The sequence below is a fragment of the Lichenostomus cassidix genome, chromosome 7, assembly GCF_008360975.1.
Source record: "Lichenostomus cassidix isolate B80296 chromosome 7, HeHo_3.0, whole genome shotgun sequence".
Classification (NCBI taxonomy): domain Eukaryota; kingdom Metazoa; phylum Chordata; class Aves; order Passeriformes; family Meliphagidae; genus Lichenostomus; species Lichenostomus cassidix.
This window is the reverse complement of record NC_139488.1, coordinates 24043378-24060870: the sequence shown is the minus strand read 5'-3', so window position 1 is coordinate 24060870 and position 17493 is coordinate 24043378. Positions and strand designations below refer to the sequence as shown.

Sequence of the window (17493 nt, the reverse complement as noted above, 5' to 3'; positions counted from 1 at the left end):
AACTGAATGGAGTTGGTCAGGCAGTTCAGCCTCCAGCTTGGATACAGATGAAGGTAATAGGGGCCTCTGCCCCTTGCCAGGTCTCAGAAAGACTTGAAATCCATCCCAAATGGCATCAGAGAACAACCTTCCCTGGTGGGGACTCTCTCTGCTGAGGTAAGGTCATGCCAAAGCCCAGTCTCTTCTGAGGAAGGGAGCAGGTCTGCATCCTTGGCTGATACAGCTCTCCCACAAAGCTGACTGGAGAAGCAAGGAAGGGTATGCAAAGCATGAGTTTTGCCAGAGGGAAGCCAGGCTGCAGGGCTTCAGCAGCAGGTCTTGGTTGCAGTGGTCTCCAACAAGCGCAATCCCTGGCTGGCTGTCGGCCCCAACACCAAAAAGCATCTCTTTCTCCCAGATGAGAGTTTAAATTTGATCTGTTCATTGGACCTAGACACTGACAGATCCCAACACTGTGGATGAATTTTGTCAGATTTCAGAGACAAAAAGGACAATCCTGGTTTCTGTTGCTGACAGCAGACACCAGCAACAAGCACATGCCCTTTCCTGCATCTGTCCTAGGTGCCTTCTTTCTCTTTACAGTGCCCTGACTTAAAGTTCTCTAATTAAAACGTTTCTACTCTGTAATCTATAACAGCACAGCATTCCCCCGTACAGTGGGATGCAGAATGGAAAAATCCCTGCATGAGCAACTTGGAAGGTCAGCACAAGTGCCTATATATGTGACAAAGGCAGGAATTTCACAATGCCACAGGCCCCTGCAAAGAGCCCACAAGCCATGGAAGCTGGATCTCCCTATGAGCCTGCAGTCAGATTCTTATGCCTTCTATGAAATCAAATTTTATCTTCTTTGTGTCAGCTTAATTAAAGAAATCCAGCTTACTGCTCCTGCTCACATATGACAACAGGATTGATGGAAGAAAGGGCTTAAAAATATTTTGCAATTAGAATCCTGTTCCTCACAGGCATCACTCTCCATTAGATAGTATAGGATCCTTTCACTCTCCATTTCTCTCCTGACTCAAGAGCAAACCACAGGAGCTCCTACTTTCCAGCTAGCTTTACCAGTTAAAGGGTTGCTCATTGCTGCCAGAGGGAAGGCTAAGGCTCTTTACTAAAGATCAGAGGAGAAAGTTTCCCCCAGAAAAAGACACAACTGGGAAGTATTCAGAAATTAAGCAGACCTTGTGAGGAACAGGCAAGGGGAGAAGGGGTCATGATGCTTCCACCCAGAAACCCCTGTTTCGCTGCCACACTCACTGAAAAACTCAACATTTCAAGAGGGTTTGAACTAAACAAACAAAAAATCTTTAAAACAGAGACACAGTTTAATGATGAGAGACAATGACCACAAAGACTCATTCTGCCTTAAAATACCTTTATGAATGAATGTTTCTAATACAACCATTTTAAAGGGAGTAAAAAAAAAACCCAACCAGTCCACCCTTTGGCTTTACCTTACTCTAATTTCCAACTATACTGGAAACAGAATCAACCCAGGAGATGTGAAAGCTGGGAGATGAGGCATCATTGAATGCTGTTAGTTTTTCAGACATGGTGAATATCAATAACATTCTTTCCCTCTCTCGTTAACCTGTTTATAAGGTCAAAGAACCTAGAAAGCAATGTGTGAATATTGTGACATCCCGAAGCAAAGGCAAAATCAGCAACAGGCAACGTTCACTCTAGAGTAGTTGCAGGAATCAGGGATCTATTCTGTGCCTGTGGCTCAGCTAGTGCTCTGACTCCCAGGTATAGCATTGAATTAATTCTTCAGTCCTTAGTCAGCCCAGGGATCTTCTCACCAGTGGGATTTATTTTGCTTGGAAGCAGAAACCTGGCATTTGATAGCCCTGACTGCTTCCAGCCAGAGGCAAAGCCAGACATCAGCCTGGTCATAGGCCCTTCTAGAGGAAAAGCCAGCTCATGGAGTGAGGTGGGGAAAGGCAGAGACAGCTTCCAGGGCAGAGGCCATTGCCACCAGAGCTCTGCACTTTCTGCTTCATCCCTGCCACCCTGAGAGGAAACTGAGGCAGAAGGACATAATGCCCATGTTCATGAAATATGATCTCAGAAAATCTTTCTCTCCTCTCCCTGCCTGAAAGGGGGAAGGTTTGAGCAGGAGCTGGACAACATAAATGCTTTCCTGACCTTCCACCTAGCCAAAGCTCAGAGTGCCAAGCACAACCAATTCAGCTGTGGCAGGGGCAATTTTTCCACACTGTTTCTCCTACTACCACACATCTCAGCCCTCCTGAATGTCTGGTTTATGTCCAGCCTGGTGCTTTCAGAAGGCTGTCTGGTGGTCATTTCTCTTCAAAGACTATGTTGTGAACTGTGGTAATTAGGCACTGCTCAGTAAATAGTTTAGAAATCCAAGAGGCAGGGGTAAGGGAGAGAGCACAGAGACTCCCTCCAGGCCCAAGCCCCACCAGTCCCAGCCACACCTGCCTCTCAGAAGGACTCAACTTGCTGCCTTTCTCCTACAGAAAGAGATACTGTTCAAGAATGTTGGTTTTTAGTCTACCCTAAACATGTCAGCGGAGCTTAGTCAAAAGATAAGAATTTGCTGTTCTAAGCCATTTTCCTCTTTGTTTCAAAAAGAACAGTCACTAACATTTCTAACTGAGAGTGTGCAACAGCAACTCCCCCAGGAGACTTCACAAAAAAACCCCACTGTGTTGTTTGTGTTATTATCTGCTAAAGACCCAAAGAGCCAGCAGTTTGCACACTGGAGGGAGGGACTTTGATTTACAGTAGAAACACCAGATCTCACTGACCCCATTTTTGCATGGTGGTTGTAAAATTATCAGGCAAGAAGAGACAGCAACAGAGATGCTGGTAAAAGGAGACTTTTTCTTTTTAGGCTTAACATTCTGAAGCTTCTCTATAAATGCAGTGTCATCAGCCCTCCCAGTTTTATCAAAAGGTTAATGAGATTTAGGGCTGTCATTAACACTTCCAGTCTTGAAATCACACAAATGTAAAAACTGAAGCCTACCTGCTAATGTGTGTGAAGGCAAGCTGGAAAACCTACAGGTTCAGAATACAGATAATGTTCTTTACTGAAGGAGGCTTTTTGTTAGTTTCCAACCAAAAGTAAAATTAAAATTTAATGAAAAAAACCAAGTAAAAAAAACCTCAAATGCTCACACAAGTAGAAACAAAAAATTAGGGTAGGCAATAGCATTACTTAGCTGAGGAATAAAAGGGATCATTTTGAAAATATCTGTGGTCACTAAAAACATTAATGCAATGTATTAGAGATTAACGCCCCCACACCACAGCGGGTGGGAAGATTACACAGTCCCTTGCACATGGTTTAGGGCAAAGTCACCCAGTACAGTGAAATTATGGAGTGACTCTTAGTAGCCTAAGATCCACAGGCAATGGATGAGGGGGCAGTAGGTACTGCTGCTCTGGGCAATCTGTGCGTGCTGCTATTACACCAGCCACCACAGCCAAGTCTGAGAAGAGGAAAATGCCCAAGAGCTGATTGATTTATATATTTATTTGTGACTTGAGAAACTTCCCACACCTGTTTTCCAGTCCTCCAGAAATACCACCAGTCAAACAGACCAGTCAAGAACCACAACTGTGCAGGCAGTTCCCAGCTGGGCCAGCAGAGGCACAGGAAAAGCCCCCCGGCAGCCTGCCATGTGTCCTTCTCCCTTCAATCAAGAATGAATACATATTTCCTCCCTTTGCTCTGCATCTTAAGCTGGGCTGCTAACAGCTGTTCTTTCCCCAGGCTTTACAGATGTGGTAATCGAGTCTTTTCCCTGATCCACAGTCATAAAGTGACTCTGAAAAACCATGGGGCTCCATAAGGTGAGATCAACTCAGTGTTTCTAAACTGCAATTCGTTCAGGGACAAGGAATGTGAGGACACAGGAGCATTTGAATGAGAACAGATGAGCTCACCAGGAACTTGTGAGCAGATAACTGGTGCTCTCCCAGTTTGGGTAAGGATTTACTATCCCTTGCTCATTGAAAGCATTTTTTTCTCACTGACTGTCTTCTGACAACTCCCTCTTCCTTCCCCCTTAAGGTGTTCCAACAGAAACACTGATCGAGATTTCATCAGGAAGTCACACTTCTATGCAAGTAGAATTCAAATTTTTATTCCTCAGCACTTCCTCTGAGCTGCTCATGTCCCTCAAGATGCTATAACCTAAGTTCTGCCAGATGACACCACCATGACCTCAGCCTGGAACTGTTCGAATATATCACACAGGCTGCAAATTGCCTGATCTGGGCTCACCTCTTCTCCTGGGCAGATCAAAATATTATCTAAAAACGGCTCTTTTAAACCACAACAACCAGGACAGTGCCCATTTGGGAAACTTTGACATTACCACAGAAGAATGTTGCAACCTAACTCAGCAGCCACAGAAATCACAATGTTGGTTTGGTTTTTTTTTGGCTTTACTCAAAAACATGAATCCACAAGCCAATTTTTCAGCATTTCCTTTTTTCCTTTTTTTCAAAACAGCAACAAGAAAAATTCACTGTTTCTCTTAGAGCAAAATGAAAGCAGTAATTGGAGGAACTGTACTACATCACCCTCTGTCTTGGAGTTATTCCATAGCTCTTTCTTCATCCGTATTTCATTTTAGAGTGAGAAAGCAATATTCCAGTATCAACACACCTGACTAGAAATCAATTGGGCAGGCACAGATTCATTCACTGCTCAGCAGCTTCCATGTGGCTTAGGAGTGTCAAGGACACACTTCACAGAGAGGACTAGAGTGAACGTTGCCTAGAGATTACTGGCATGGTACAATCTAGAGCCCAAAATAGCGCATGCAGGGTTAGAGCCAGGTAGATCAGCAGTCACCTGATTTCGGAGCAGATTAGTTTGTGCAACGAGGTGAGCTTGTAGCTTCCCTTGACACCACTGAGGCGCAGCTTTCTCAAGCAGCGAAACAGGCTGGGGGAGGGAGCATGTTTGAGTGGAAAAAAAAAGAAAAAAAATAAACAGAGAACAAGAGAGACACAAACATATATCTTTTAGGATAAAAAAATTAAAATCACAACAGAGAGTGTATTTAGAGGCTGGGCCAAACCAGTATCACCAAGGCGAGAGAAAAAAACAAACATCCTGGGACTGATCAGTTATGAATCCTTTGAAGCATGCCAAGTTTAGCAGTAATTAATGCTCCCGTGTGGGCTGGATACTGCAGACCAGCCAGGCAGCTGTAAGAGCAACAGATACAGTTGTTAGTGACCTAGCACACAGACAACCCTACTCCAAGGCATGGCTGTGAAGTTGGAGCTCCTTAAAGAGAGGTCAGGATTAATTAACCATCATAATTATTTGCATGCAACAGCTGAAAGTCCACAGTGATTTATTTTAATAGCAGGATGTAAGTTTAGCAATAAGTGGCAGGGGTCCTGGGTGGGAAAAGAACATCCATATATTAGAGAAGAAATAAAAAGACCATGTTGTGCCAAAAATTATTTGCACTGCTGTTGCTGTTACTATACCATGAAACCTTAATCAAGTCAGTTCCCACTTGTATCCTGTGTCAGAAACATGATTTCTCTTTCCTAGGTGTCTGTCATCACATTCTAAAGTAACTTACACTGGAGCAACCCTACTTTCAAAGGTCACAGGAGCAAAACTCCAGGCACAGGAACAGAGAGGTGAACTACCTAGAGCAGCTGAGTGCATGCTGAGCCCTGGCTGCTGCCCACAGCCCTGCAGAGCTGTGTGATTGCAAATGGCAGATCACAGGCTGGGCAGTGAAAACTGCCCACTTGGGAAGACCATACACACACAACTCATGGGACTTGCTGCTCCCATCTTTGCAGGATGAGGACAATGCAACGTGTCACAGATTATCCTGTGCATGAGCTTATGGCCTAAATTACAGAGTGTGGAAAGATCTGTCTCTAATCCAGGACACTGATCCAATGCACACTTTGGCTAATGAGAGGAATCTGATCAAGTACTAGGAGACCTCTGCACAGGCTAAATCAGGAACACAGCACCAACTCCTAACTCTTGATATTTCACTCTTCAAACTGCACTTTTTTCCATACCTGCTGTATCATCATAGCTGAGCATTTGGGGCAACAGTGAGTGCAGCAATGATAAGGGCAGCCAACCTCTGCTGCAGAGCACCAGGTACCAACCTGAGTAGACCAGTTCCTACAGAAACCATTTCCACTGGCATGCACCAATAAAAACAACACACCCCAAGGAAATTCTGCTCTTACCCCAAACACAATGAATTACTTCTTTGAACTGAAGGCACACCCAGCTGGGCCTCATGCCTTGCATACAGAATCAAGACTTGCTTTGCCACACAAATGATGCAGTGACATTTGGGCCATCAATCTCTCTCCCCTTTTGTCTGTCAAGGTTAATCACAGTGCATGCAGTGCAGTGTAGATGACTGATGACTTGGAGCTTAACAATAAAAGCACTGTAGCCACTAAATGCATATCTTTCACTCAGGGGTAGAGGTGCATCCTAGTTTCTTCCATGCAGGAAAAACATCAGCATCTCTCACATAGCTCATATTCCTCCCTACCAGAAATAACCCTAAGCAAAGGATGACAACTCTTGTCTGCCTGGTTAAAAGATACAGGTCCAGGCTCTTTCTCTCGTGTACTGCTTCTACCCTGAAGAGTCACAATTTACCATGGCCCACACTGAAGAGAATTAAAGCTGTCTCCCAAGCCCTGGACTATTCTGTTGTGTCAAGAAGTGTCCTGGGAAAGGAAGCATATGGGTTCAAATACACTTAGGGTACACGAGGAATCCATAGCTCATTTTAGCGGCCGTATTCAATCCATGCACCTACTCTAGAACAAAATTAGGACTATTATCTTTCTTCAGCTACATTTAAAAAAATGCAAACTTTATTTTTAATTAAAATAAATCTCATTAAAAATAAAATCCTTCACTTGAGTGTTGGGCAAGCCTTGGATCAAGATATTCACAGGCAGGAAAGAAACCTGACAAGAGAAAACTCTTATTTTTCTGCTTTTAGCCATATTTATTATGCAGTAATTGTGACCAACAGACAACAGAACACATTCATCAAGTGTGCATAGAGTGCATTTCCATTGATGTACTTGTCACTAACACTCCTATAAGGGTCTCTCTCCTAGGGTATCAGAAGACTTCACAAACACAACCAACCTCAAGGTAACATTCAAACATTCTTACCACTGCTCCAGGATGGGGAGTCAGAGTCCCAAGAAGCAGACAAACTGGAACATTTTTCTGGAGCATTGCATTTTGCTTCCCCAAGGGGCACACAGGCTTTTCTGCCAGAGGTTACCAGTTCTGTGCATGTGACTAAACACATGCCCAAGTATTTGGCCACCAAGACATGCAGACTGATGATGGTGGGCTGAACCAACCCAACACAGGCCATCCTGACTTCCAGGAAAACTAAACAAATGAGAAGCAAATACCTAGCAAAACCTCACCAGTTCACAACGCCTCAATGATCTTAAAGGTCCTTTCCACTATTAATGAATTCTATGAAAACACAGTTAAGAGGTACAGGTGACCTTAAAAGCTGCTCAGTAGGCAAATGCAGACCTCCCAAAATGAAAGAAAGGCTGCATATCCTCCTGTTTGCCTTACCTTTGCGATTTTGGTTTCATCCTTCTTCTTTGCAGTTTGCAGGGCTTCAAAGTGGTGTCTGGCACTGTCATAATCCACAAGCTTCCTTCCCCGCTTCGCGATACGAGACTAGGAAAGATGGAGAAGAGTCATGCCAATCTTCTTCCCAGCAGCCAAAACCACACAACCTCCCAGGAAAAAGATCCTCCTCTTCACCCAACTTCCAGAGCACCACACACTCTGCCCACACAAGAACTCTCCCTGGATTCTCCACACAGGCTGCCCAGAGAGCCACCTATGACAAGGAGCATTCTAGAGGGAGCTCCTCAAGACGAGAGTAGACCCAATCCAGGGCAGGCAAAGGGATCCCACCAAGAAGCCCCACCTCTGGGTGACATGAACATTTTCAGAACTGTATCTCCACTGCTTCCTAAGCCCCATGATAGGCCTGCATCCTACAGGCACTGCTGCATCATTTTCAGGGCTTCCTGAGGGCTGCAGCCAGTCTCTAATTAACCAGCTCACTAGTTTGTGCGGGCGTTTAAGAGATTAAGTTCAACAAAACAAGGTATTTCTGTTGCCAGCATAGCAAAAGCACTCATCCATATGCTCAGGATATGCCTAGGACAGCATTTTGAGCCCTGTGACAGGAGCTGCAGACAGCAGCGACTGCAGCCACAGGCCAAGGTCTGATGTCATCAGCACTTACAAAAGGGAAGTGCAAGGGAAGACCTGCAGGGCTGGGTCACCAACAGGCAACACCAAAGCCGTAACTAATACAAGGAGGGAGCTGACTGCATACCAGACTCAGATGCAGGAATGGAGTCCGGACAAATCCATGGTTGAGAATCCAGGACAGACAGTCAGGCCTGTGGCCTGATCCTCTGTTACCCTTCTTGAGCTGAAGAGCCTCAGGCTCTCTCTCTCCCAGCAGAGTTGTACTTTATTGAGGTTCTGGCCCACTGGGCTGCCCTGTTTTAGGAACTATCCATCCCCTCAGCCCCCAGCCTCCCACACTGTCTGCAAACACCCCAGACTATCTGGGTAGGAGCACAGGTCTTCCCAGCCTGACCATAAACACTCCCCCCACAGCTCAGAGAGCCTGGACCAGCATCAGCAATCAGCAGTCCAGAGACAGGCTGGAGAAGAGAGTGAAAAGGCATGGCAAGACGCCAGGGTGATTTCTAACTAACCACAAAACCCAGGGACGTGGAAAGTGCAGAACATGGAATCAGCACTGAGATTTACTTGCAAAAGCGGAATCCCCTCCTCTCCTGCCCTTGGCAGGGAGCTGTGGTTTCCTCTCCCCAGGCTCCTGCAGATAAGCTGCAAAACCACACCGAGGGCTGATCTCTCTGCCAGACCAGCTGGGAGCAGCTCACACATCTCCCACACATGGCTTCTCTGCACTTCCAGCAAACGCTGGTGCAGCACTGTGTGAGTCACAGCAGAGCTGCAGGATCTCAGCCACACACACACCCAAACTCATTGCTAAAAGCTCAGCTCACTCCAAAAGAGGAGTCACGAAGAAACTGAACCACCCCACAGACAAGGTCACTAGAAGACACCTCCCAAACATCACATTGCCAGCCAGGAAAGAAGGTATTGGAGACGGCTTCTAGCAGCACAACCATCTATGGTGCAAGTAAATGCATCTTACAAACACACCAGAGAACATATGGCCCCATCTGGGATTTAACAGATACCATTTTCCCCCCAGGTCAGACTGGTAGAGATAGCTGGAGTTTTCCCCACCGCTAACATGGCAAACAGCCACCTCCAGGTTTTCCTGCTCCCCCACCAGGGAGTTTGATTTAACGTCACCCATCTCTCAAACACAGTCACTCCTCCATGTCTATGCAGCTCCCAGACTTCTAACACCCACCCCCATGTTTCTACTGGAGTACATGGAAATGCTGCAAGGTACAGACACACAGGGTGTGAGCCCTCCACTGATCACACTGTAGGATTTAGCCCAGTCCTGGAAGGCTGCAGGGCTCCCTTTGGGACTCCAGGACAGCTGCAGCTGAATGTAACAGCTGAACTCCAACAGAGTTTACTACTTTGCAACAAATCCATCTTAATCTGAGCCTCTTTAAAAAAAAACAAACAAACAAACCCAAACCAAAGCCAAACCATCACAAAAAACTTTTCCCCACCATACCCTCCTTTACTGATTTTTGGTTTTACAGCTAGTAGAGCACCAGTTTCAGTGCAAAACAGAAAATCCCCATTTCCACAGCTGTTCAGAACTTGGGCTGTAGTTTATCTTCTCTGGGCTCACTGCAGAGACCTGCACTCTTATCGCATATTCTGCAAAACCAACCAAAAACTCACTCAGAAATATTAAAGATTATGCAAGAAGAGTCCTACTCCGAGAAGTACAGACACTGACCTGCAAAGAAAGTTTAAAGTACTTTTTGCATTCCCATTTGTCAAGTTAGAGAAGATGGAGAGGCCTTGTTCAGGGGTGAACATCCAAAACTGGATAAACTATTTTCTTTAACACACAAAAATTCCTTACTAAAGGCATGCTCTGTTTTCACATTCCCGCTGTGGATCCCTTTTCAAGTCCAAAATATCCAAGGGAATTTTTCCAGCCCCTCAAGTGATGATAGATTCAGAACATGTTAGAATTTACCAAAAAAATAATGCATGCATGATCTAACTCATCATACATTTTAATTACTGGGCCATTAATAAAAACCAGGCCTTCACACAACTAAATTAAAATCCCCTTCTCTCCATAAATCAACTATTTTTATCACATTAATGCCAGAATTCCAGGAAAAGCAGAAAACCTTTATTTTGTGGAAAATAAAAACCAGAAAACTAGTACCACAACAACAAAAAACAACTCAAATATTCTGTAAATTACATAAGACTGGAGCTTTTTTAGCCTGCCAATCTCAAGAACTCTAACTCCTTACGTGAGGCCAAACTATACTTCTGTACAGCTATAGCAACATTCAATAACTGCATTTCTAGTGGTTTCTACCACCTGAAGAAAACAGACTTGATCTGAGCACTTCTCACTGCTCTGGAGTAAAGAGGGTAATGCATCCAGCTGAATTACCCACAAAAATTTACTGACCTTTTAAGTTCATACCACTGAAAGTCCATTTTAAAGGAATAGCCAACTCTTGCGAAACACATCTGTATCTTATTGTAAGAAGCATCATAAAGCCACTCTTTTTAGGAAGGCAAGCAGAAGTGACTAGTGCTCTCTAAAACATTACTTGAATTGTGCATAAAATTACTTTTATGCAATAATATAAAATTCCCCTTTTCTAGGGCATCATCTGATGACTGAGAAAGAACATTAATGATAAACACCTTAGGGAGCCATTCAGAAGTCAGCTACCTCTAGCAATATTTTAGTATCTATTCATCATTGCATACCTATTTGTTCCCACACTTTTCAGACCTGTGGGTGAAATTCAGGCTGCTGAGGTCAACTGTGGTGATTCCAACAGAGTGAAACCACCAGTGTCAGTAAATGGTGTACCAAGAATCTTAGTTTGCAGACCTAATGAAAACTTCAGTACAAAGATCATAACTTTTTCCAGTAATATAAACAAACATGATAGTTGAATTCAGAGAGAAAGGCTAGGATTTTCAGGTTATGTGTGGTGGTTTTCACTGCATACCTTTTAATTTGTGCACAAAGGCTTTTTGATATTAATGCCAAGAGAAGCCCATAACTCTTTCTCAGCATGATAAATCTTACTGCATTTGAAGGTGCCCAATATCTAACACCTTGAGTTTTGGTGGAATTTGGGTGCTCCCACTCTTGCACTCCTTTCAAAATCCCACTGTAAAATCTCAGCAGGACTCCAGCAGAATTTAAAAATCCTGAAGATACTCAACATGGAAAGAAGTGATTCTGAGGTGACCCAGTGCTCAGCCAAAGGGCCTGGTAAAATGTGATTTGGACCAAAGCAGTGCCAAAGTCCGAGTCTACAGCAAGGCCAAAGTAAGCCCTCCTGCTCAGGAAGCAGCACAGAGGCTGCACTGCTGCCTGAGGCATCACAGCCCAGAGAGATCAGCCCTACAGCCTTCAGTGGGTGGAAAGCCACAGCCCTTCCTCACTTCAGACTTTCAGGGGCAGAAGAGGTTGGAAAAATGAAGCAAAGAGTCCCAGGAGACAAGGACATTGCTGTTCAGGGCTCATTTTACTAGCCTGTGACCTGCCCCCATTTGATACAGCACAATCCTCCTGAAGCAACAAATACTGACAAACGTTTTAAGAGACATGTGGTGGGGAAAGGGTTGTTTTCACTGGAAAGTAGCCAAGCTGATACTTCCCATATGGTGATATCATTACTAGTGCTTCCATATGATGAAGACATTTCCTGCATAACCTCGAAATGAATGGAGAAGAGATAACTGTGGGGGAAGGGAAGGTCACAGGACATCACTCAAACCCAGGTCCTTGGGTACGATCTCTCCCAAAAAGACACCTCTCCAGTGTTCCCCCTTCCCTGAAAAAAGCTGGTTACAGACACAGCAGACTTCAAGAACTCACAGAAATCTGCCTTCCACAGCAGCCTCTACTTGTAAAATACATTTGCCACTAACTGCTTGCTCAATGTTTTCTGCTTACAAGAAAGTTAAAATACAAAAAGACAAAAAAGAGAGACTGAGACTTTCTGAGCTATTGCTGACACTGCCCCCCTGCACTCTGATGCAATAGGGGATTTCATGCTTCAGACTTACATTTTCTCTTCACCATCTTTCCCCTGGATTCTCCACTCTCATTTTAAGCCCCAAAAATCTAACAAAACATTTTCACATAACCCAGAGCTGCAAAGATCTTGGCTGCTCTCAAAGAAGACCTTGGAGGAACACAGTACACATATCCTCCTAAAGAAGATGGGAATGTAAGAAATTGATCTTCACAGCTTTTATCTGCTGTGACTCTCTAGATCAAAAGGTTTAAAGAGAATCTTACTTTAATATCTGGAAATTGGCCAAGGTATGTATCCATGGTCAGAAGTGCTTGATCCACCAGCTTCTGATGGAAATCCGTCCATAGGAGATCATTGTTCTGAAAAACAAAAATAATGAGTTAACTATTAAGAACACAGGGCTCCACATTTGTTTTTCTCTGTGAATGCTACAGTCAGCAATCTGGGGCCCTCAGAGCTCTTAAGAAGTAGTAATTTCTTTGGAAAACTAATGATCAGAGAAGTCAGTTGAAAACAGAGATCTTGGCAGAAATGAGAATGCCTGGTGCTGTTAATTCAGGTGTCCTCTCCAAGAACAAAATGTCTTTGAAGGCCTGTCTTTCCCCTGCAATGTTAAACTCAAGTCTGTACAGTGGAAGATGAATGTCAGGCTGGCTTTACCTCCTTCTCCCTGCAGCCACAAAAAGGGACACCTGACTCCACAAGGCACCATTTTCTGCTTTTCATTACAATACACCTTTCTGGAAGAGCATGAACAGCAACAGAAAACAACTCTAGCAGTCTTCTGCTTTCACACCTGCCTTCAGAGCCCAATGGAGGCCACAGCCAAGGCTTGCACCCTGAGCTGTGCCCACTTTATCTTTGACCTTAGCTCAGGCACAGTAATTTCCTATCAACACCCTGGATTAGGAAATTACCCCTCTCTCCTGTTTTTCCACTTGAACAACGGGTTTTGGCCAAAGTGTTAAAGAAAATTTCCCACTTTATGCTTTCATTTGGCAGGAATAACTCTTCTCTCTCACCTGTCTTTTCAAAAGCAAAATATAAACAAGGCATTAAAGGGGGAGGTGGAGAGCTGGAAATATTCCTGCAGACTCAAAGGGTAACTACAGTTAGTTCTGAGGATTCATGCTCCCTTTGACCTCTCTGCCTCAAATTTTCTGAAGAGTCAGTCTCTTAAGAGGCACCAGAGTGGCTCAGGAAGAAACAAGGCCAACGGAGACTGTGAAGTCAAACCAGCTGAAATACAACTCCATTATTTACTGCAACAGCACTTCCTACTGCAAAGTTTCCATGTTAATGAAAAAACTGATCTGGAAACATTCAGGTTTTGTTTGTGTTATCTGCTTTGAAGTCATTATTTCCTGGGCAAGATACAGATGTTATTTCAGGTGAGATTTTCCACAGGGTAAAGAAGGGGAAGGAAAGAATCCTCCTCCTGCTCTCCTGTCTACTCCTTCACCACTCCTCCAATGCCACAGACAGCTGCAGATAAGCCCAGTCCTGCAGCCTCATGGCAAATGAATCCACAGAGCTGAACTTTCACAGCTGCTGCTCAGAACAGCTGAGCAAGAGAGCAGAGGGTGCTGCCTCCAGCTGGACCCACCACAGGCACAAGCCAAGGGGATCCACACTGCCAAGGGACAGTCTGTGCCCTAAGCTCCACAGAAAACACCTGGGCAAGCTGGACAGGCATCACCTCACCAAGGGATGAGAACAGCAGTTTGGGGTGACACATGGCGCAGCCAAACACAGGAGCAACTGAAACAAGGCAGCTGGTGGTACTGCCACGAGGGGTTGTTGCAGCTACACAATTGGCTGCTCTAACTATGCTTTAGCCATAGCTTTATCTTCCCCTTTCTCTTACACAGAACATAAGCAGCACACCCTGTCAACCCTGCTGACTCTCTTTTGGCATCCTGTGTCCCCATTTAGCCACTTAGGGGGCAACAAATTGCTCCTTAGCATAACTATATGGCTCTGTGTAACATACAAGCATCTGGCAACAGTGTCCTACAAAAATACAGGCCACATCCTTTCAGCCTTCCTTTCTTCACAAGGCTAAGTTTGTCTCCAGTTCTTCTGCAATGTCATACGCTTCAAGAAATGTGGTGCACAGACATTGCTTCCAAAGCTCATCTCTGCTGAGAGAGCAAGTCTGGACATCCCCACATCCTGGACAAAGTCTTACCTCTGCGATTTTATTTGTGTCATCTCTCCCAGGCCAATCTGGCTCATAAACTTCCTGCAAACACTCTGTCAGCTTCTTGGAGGCCTCGTGCATAGCTAGGAAAGAAGAGGGAACTGTTCACACAAAGAAGAAAATAATGTGTTCCTCACAGTTTAACCCTTATCCTGAGGAATGGAGGCACAGGAAGGTTACAACAGATGCTGAGCTCTTCCTTACTAAATGTCTGACCCTTGATGACACAGACATGGAATGTAACCAGACGGAAAAAGGAACCAAGGATGCAGTTGCATCAAACCCTTTGTGTTTGTCCTCCCCTAGGAGAACATATGAAGGTCCATCTAAGACAGCACCACATGTTTGGAATCAAAGCATAATCCCATTCCATCCCAGCTGGTCCTGAAGGATTCTGGAAGATTTGCCCTAAACAAAGCTGACCTTTCCTGCGACTCACACTTGGAGAAACACCAGAAGGGGGTTTTTGCAGAAACCTCACTGCCTAGGTAAGCCTTAGAGGGGAATACTCATCTGCTCATGCAGACCTTACCTTTTACAGAAGCCAAGTAAGTTCGGAGGTCCTTCTGCAGCCTCGTGCCTTCAGTCTGTGAACGTAAGGAGATCATCAGTTACTCTCTCAGCGAAAGAGAGCGCCAGAAGCACTCAAACATTTCTAATTAAAGAAAACTGGTCTTGCAGATGGGCTACACAACAGTCCTATGATCACATGAAACCTCAAGCTATCACATTTTCTGCATTTTTTTGCTCTGTGTTCTAGGAACTTCTAGGACTTTTGCAGCAAATGTAGTCATAATTCCTCTCATCTTGTACTCTCTTTGGGTTAGTTCCCAATGCTTCCCCAGACTAGGAGACTTTTTGTTTATAAAACTAGCCAGCTCTTTCCGATCCCTCGTTTCCTTTGCTGATGGCAGTAGGAAAAGAACAAATGTGAACTCATCCAGAACTTTCGAGGCATGGAAATCAAATTGGGCCATGCTGTTGGAAGCAGATGGAGTTCTCACAAAGCTATGCTATCACTGCCACTTCAACAGCTGGGCAGATTTAGCCTCTGCTTAGAGAGCACAGCTGCACTGGGAGCACAAAGGATCACAGCATGAGCTCAGTTGAGACAAGAGGTGCCTGAGCGAGTGGTGGGGAGAGCTGATGGGAAACATCTGCTTTTGAAGTCAGTAGCTCTGAGGCAGCTGTTGGAGATGTCCTGTGAGCTCCCTGTCTCTGGAGTTGTCTTCAGCTGTCAAAATTAATTATGCTGGGGGCCCCCTCAACGGGGCACAAACTGGGGGGGAGGAATGACAGCAGGCTTTGGGGTGCAGTGGTTGCTCTTCTGAATTCTTGTTTTGCAAGATATGCAAAGTCCCACCAATGGACTCATTATCATCCTGCAGCTGTATCATTTTTAAGAATGACTAAATTTGAACAACTTTGAGGTTATCAAAAACTATCAGCAGGGAAGGTCCTTTGCAGAACTTGCCACACACTTGGGCACTGCAATGTCTGGAGCAGTAACATTCAAAATTGTAGCATCTAAAATCAGAAGGCCTGAAAACTGGAGCATGCAATTGCAGCAATGCAAAACCAGCCTTCTGTGTTCTCCAGGCATCCTCACCAGTATGTGGTGCTGCATCCTGCAGCTGGAGTGGCCTCAGTCACCTCTTGCTGATGTTTAAAACTGGGAGTTACGGCTGATCTCTGTCATTACTCTCAAAAGTACTGAGCCTGCCAGAGAGAGTGAACACACTTCACAGTCTATAAGATCTGCAAGCAGAAAGATTTTCAAGGATAGACCCATGTTCACAGTTTTCATGTTCACATGAATCCTGTTTTCCCAGCTCCCCTGGGCACCTCTGGTTCCTGTCCAGCTCCAACTCTGGCATTTCCGTTAATCTTTTTCTTGTCCACCAGTAAAGCAGCTCCCTCACTAAAAATGCTTTTTTTTTAATATTTTAAGCATTAATGTTTTCCCATAAAACTTTGGGGTAACTTTAAGACCATTGCTTTCTCTCGGCTCTCTTCAAGCAGCCTACCGTGAGCTGTCAAGTACTGCCACAATTCTGCATAAATTATAGAATCATTAAGGCTGGAAAAGACCTCCAAGATCGCCAAGTCCAAACCTTGACAGAATACCATTATGCCCAGTAAAGCAGTGCTTCGTCTATGTGTTTTCTGAACACTTCCAGGGATGGCTTCTCTGGGGGGCCTGTTCCAATGTTCTCTCCAAAACACCTCTCACAATGCAGTTAGACACTGTGAAATACTGTACAAAACAAACTTCCAACACTCTTGTGTGCACATTTAAGAGATGCTTCTTAAACTAAATGGTAAAGAAAGTAGGGAAAAGAGTCAAACTGAAATCAGAAAAACTGATTTCATTCTAATAACAGACTGTAACCCCTTCACATCACCTCTCTGGTTTTGCAGTTTTAGTGGGAAAGATTTTATCATCAGCAGGGATGTTCGACACCTGAGGGGGGAAGGAGGTAATGTCCTGTTCCAGGTTAGATTAATGTAGGGCTGGAACAACAGACTTTGTAATTACAGGGAGGGGAAGCATTAGAACAACAGCTCCAGGTAAGCCCCCACTCAGTAAAACTTTAGAATTATTAGGACACAGAGCATGAACAACTGGTGAGAAGCTCCACCCTGGGGCTGCCAGGAAGGCTGTTAAGCTTGTTTTACCACATAGGGCTGAAATGGAAACTGCTAGGTATGAAGGGTTCTTGTCTGGGAAGAAAACGTCTTTCTGAGCTACTGACTGTAAAGGGAACCTACTCTGCAAGAGGGAAGATGCAGTCCACACTGCCTGCCCTGTAGCTGGAACTGTGCCAACACAGCGTGGGGCAGGCAGAGGTGGGTGCAGCCTGTGCCAGCAGCAGCTTCCCTCTCATGTGCTTGGTGTGAAAGGCTTTGAACCAGCCCAGAACTTCCACACAAGTGGCAGCTCATGAAGGGTATTGAAACCCAGCTGCTCTGCCAAGCAGAAGCACACACAGTGCCAGGTCTAAGTGCTG

At 44.8% G+C, this 17493-nt stretch overlaps 1 protein-coding gene across 10 annotated transcripts in view; it reads right to left on the bottom strand.

The window, feature by feature from the left end:
* The window catches only part of BIN1 (bridging integrator 1), a 90973-nt gene that overhangs the window by 33462 nt on the left and 40018 nt on the right, over positions 1-17493 (bottom strand). For 6 of the 10 annotated variants that reach the window (XM_085066872.1, XM_085066875.1, XM_085066873.1 and 3 more), the window contains exons 3-6: positions 15015-15069; positions 14471-14565; positions 12543-12638; positions 7610-7717 (exon numbers count right to left, since the gene is read on the bottom strand). In XM_085066872.1, the coding sequence (XP_084922998.1) occupies positions 7610-7717; positions 12543-12638; positions 14471-14565; positions 15015-15069 (354 nt within the window). Of the gene's footprint in view, positions 1-4840; positions 4934-7609; positions 7718-12542; positions 12639-14470; positions 14566-15014; positions 15070-17493 lie in introns of all 10 variants that reach the window. The other 4 variants (XM_085066870.1, XM_085066876.1, XM_085066874.1 and 1 more) reach the window with 1 other exon arrangement.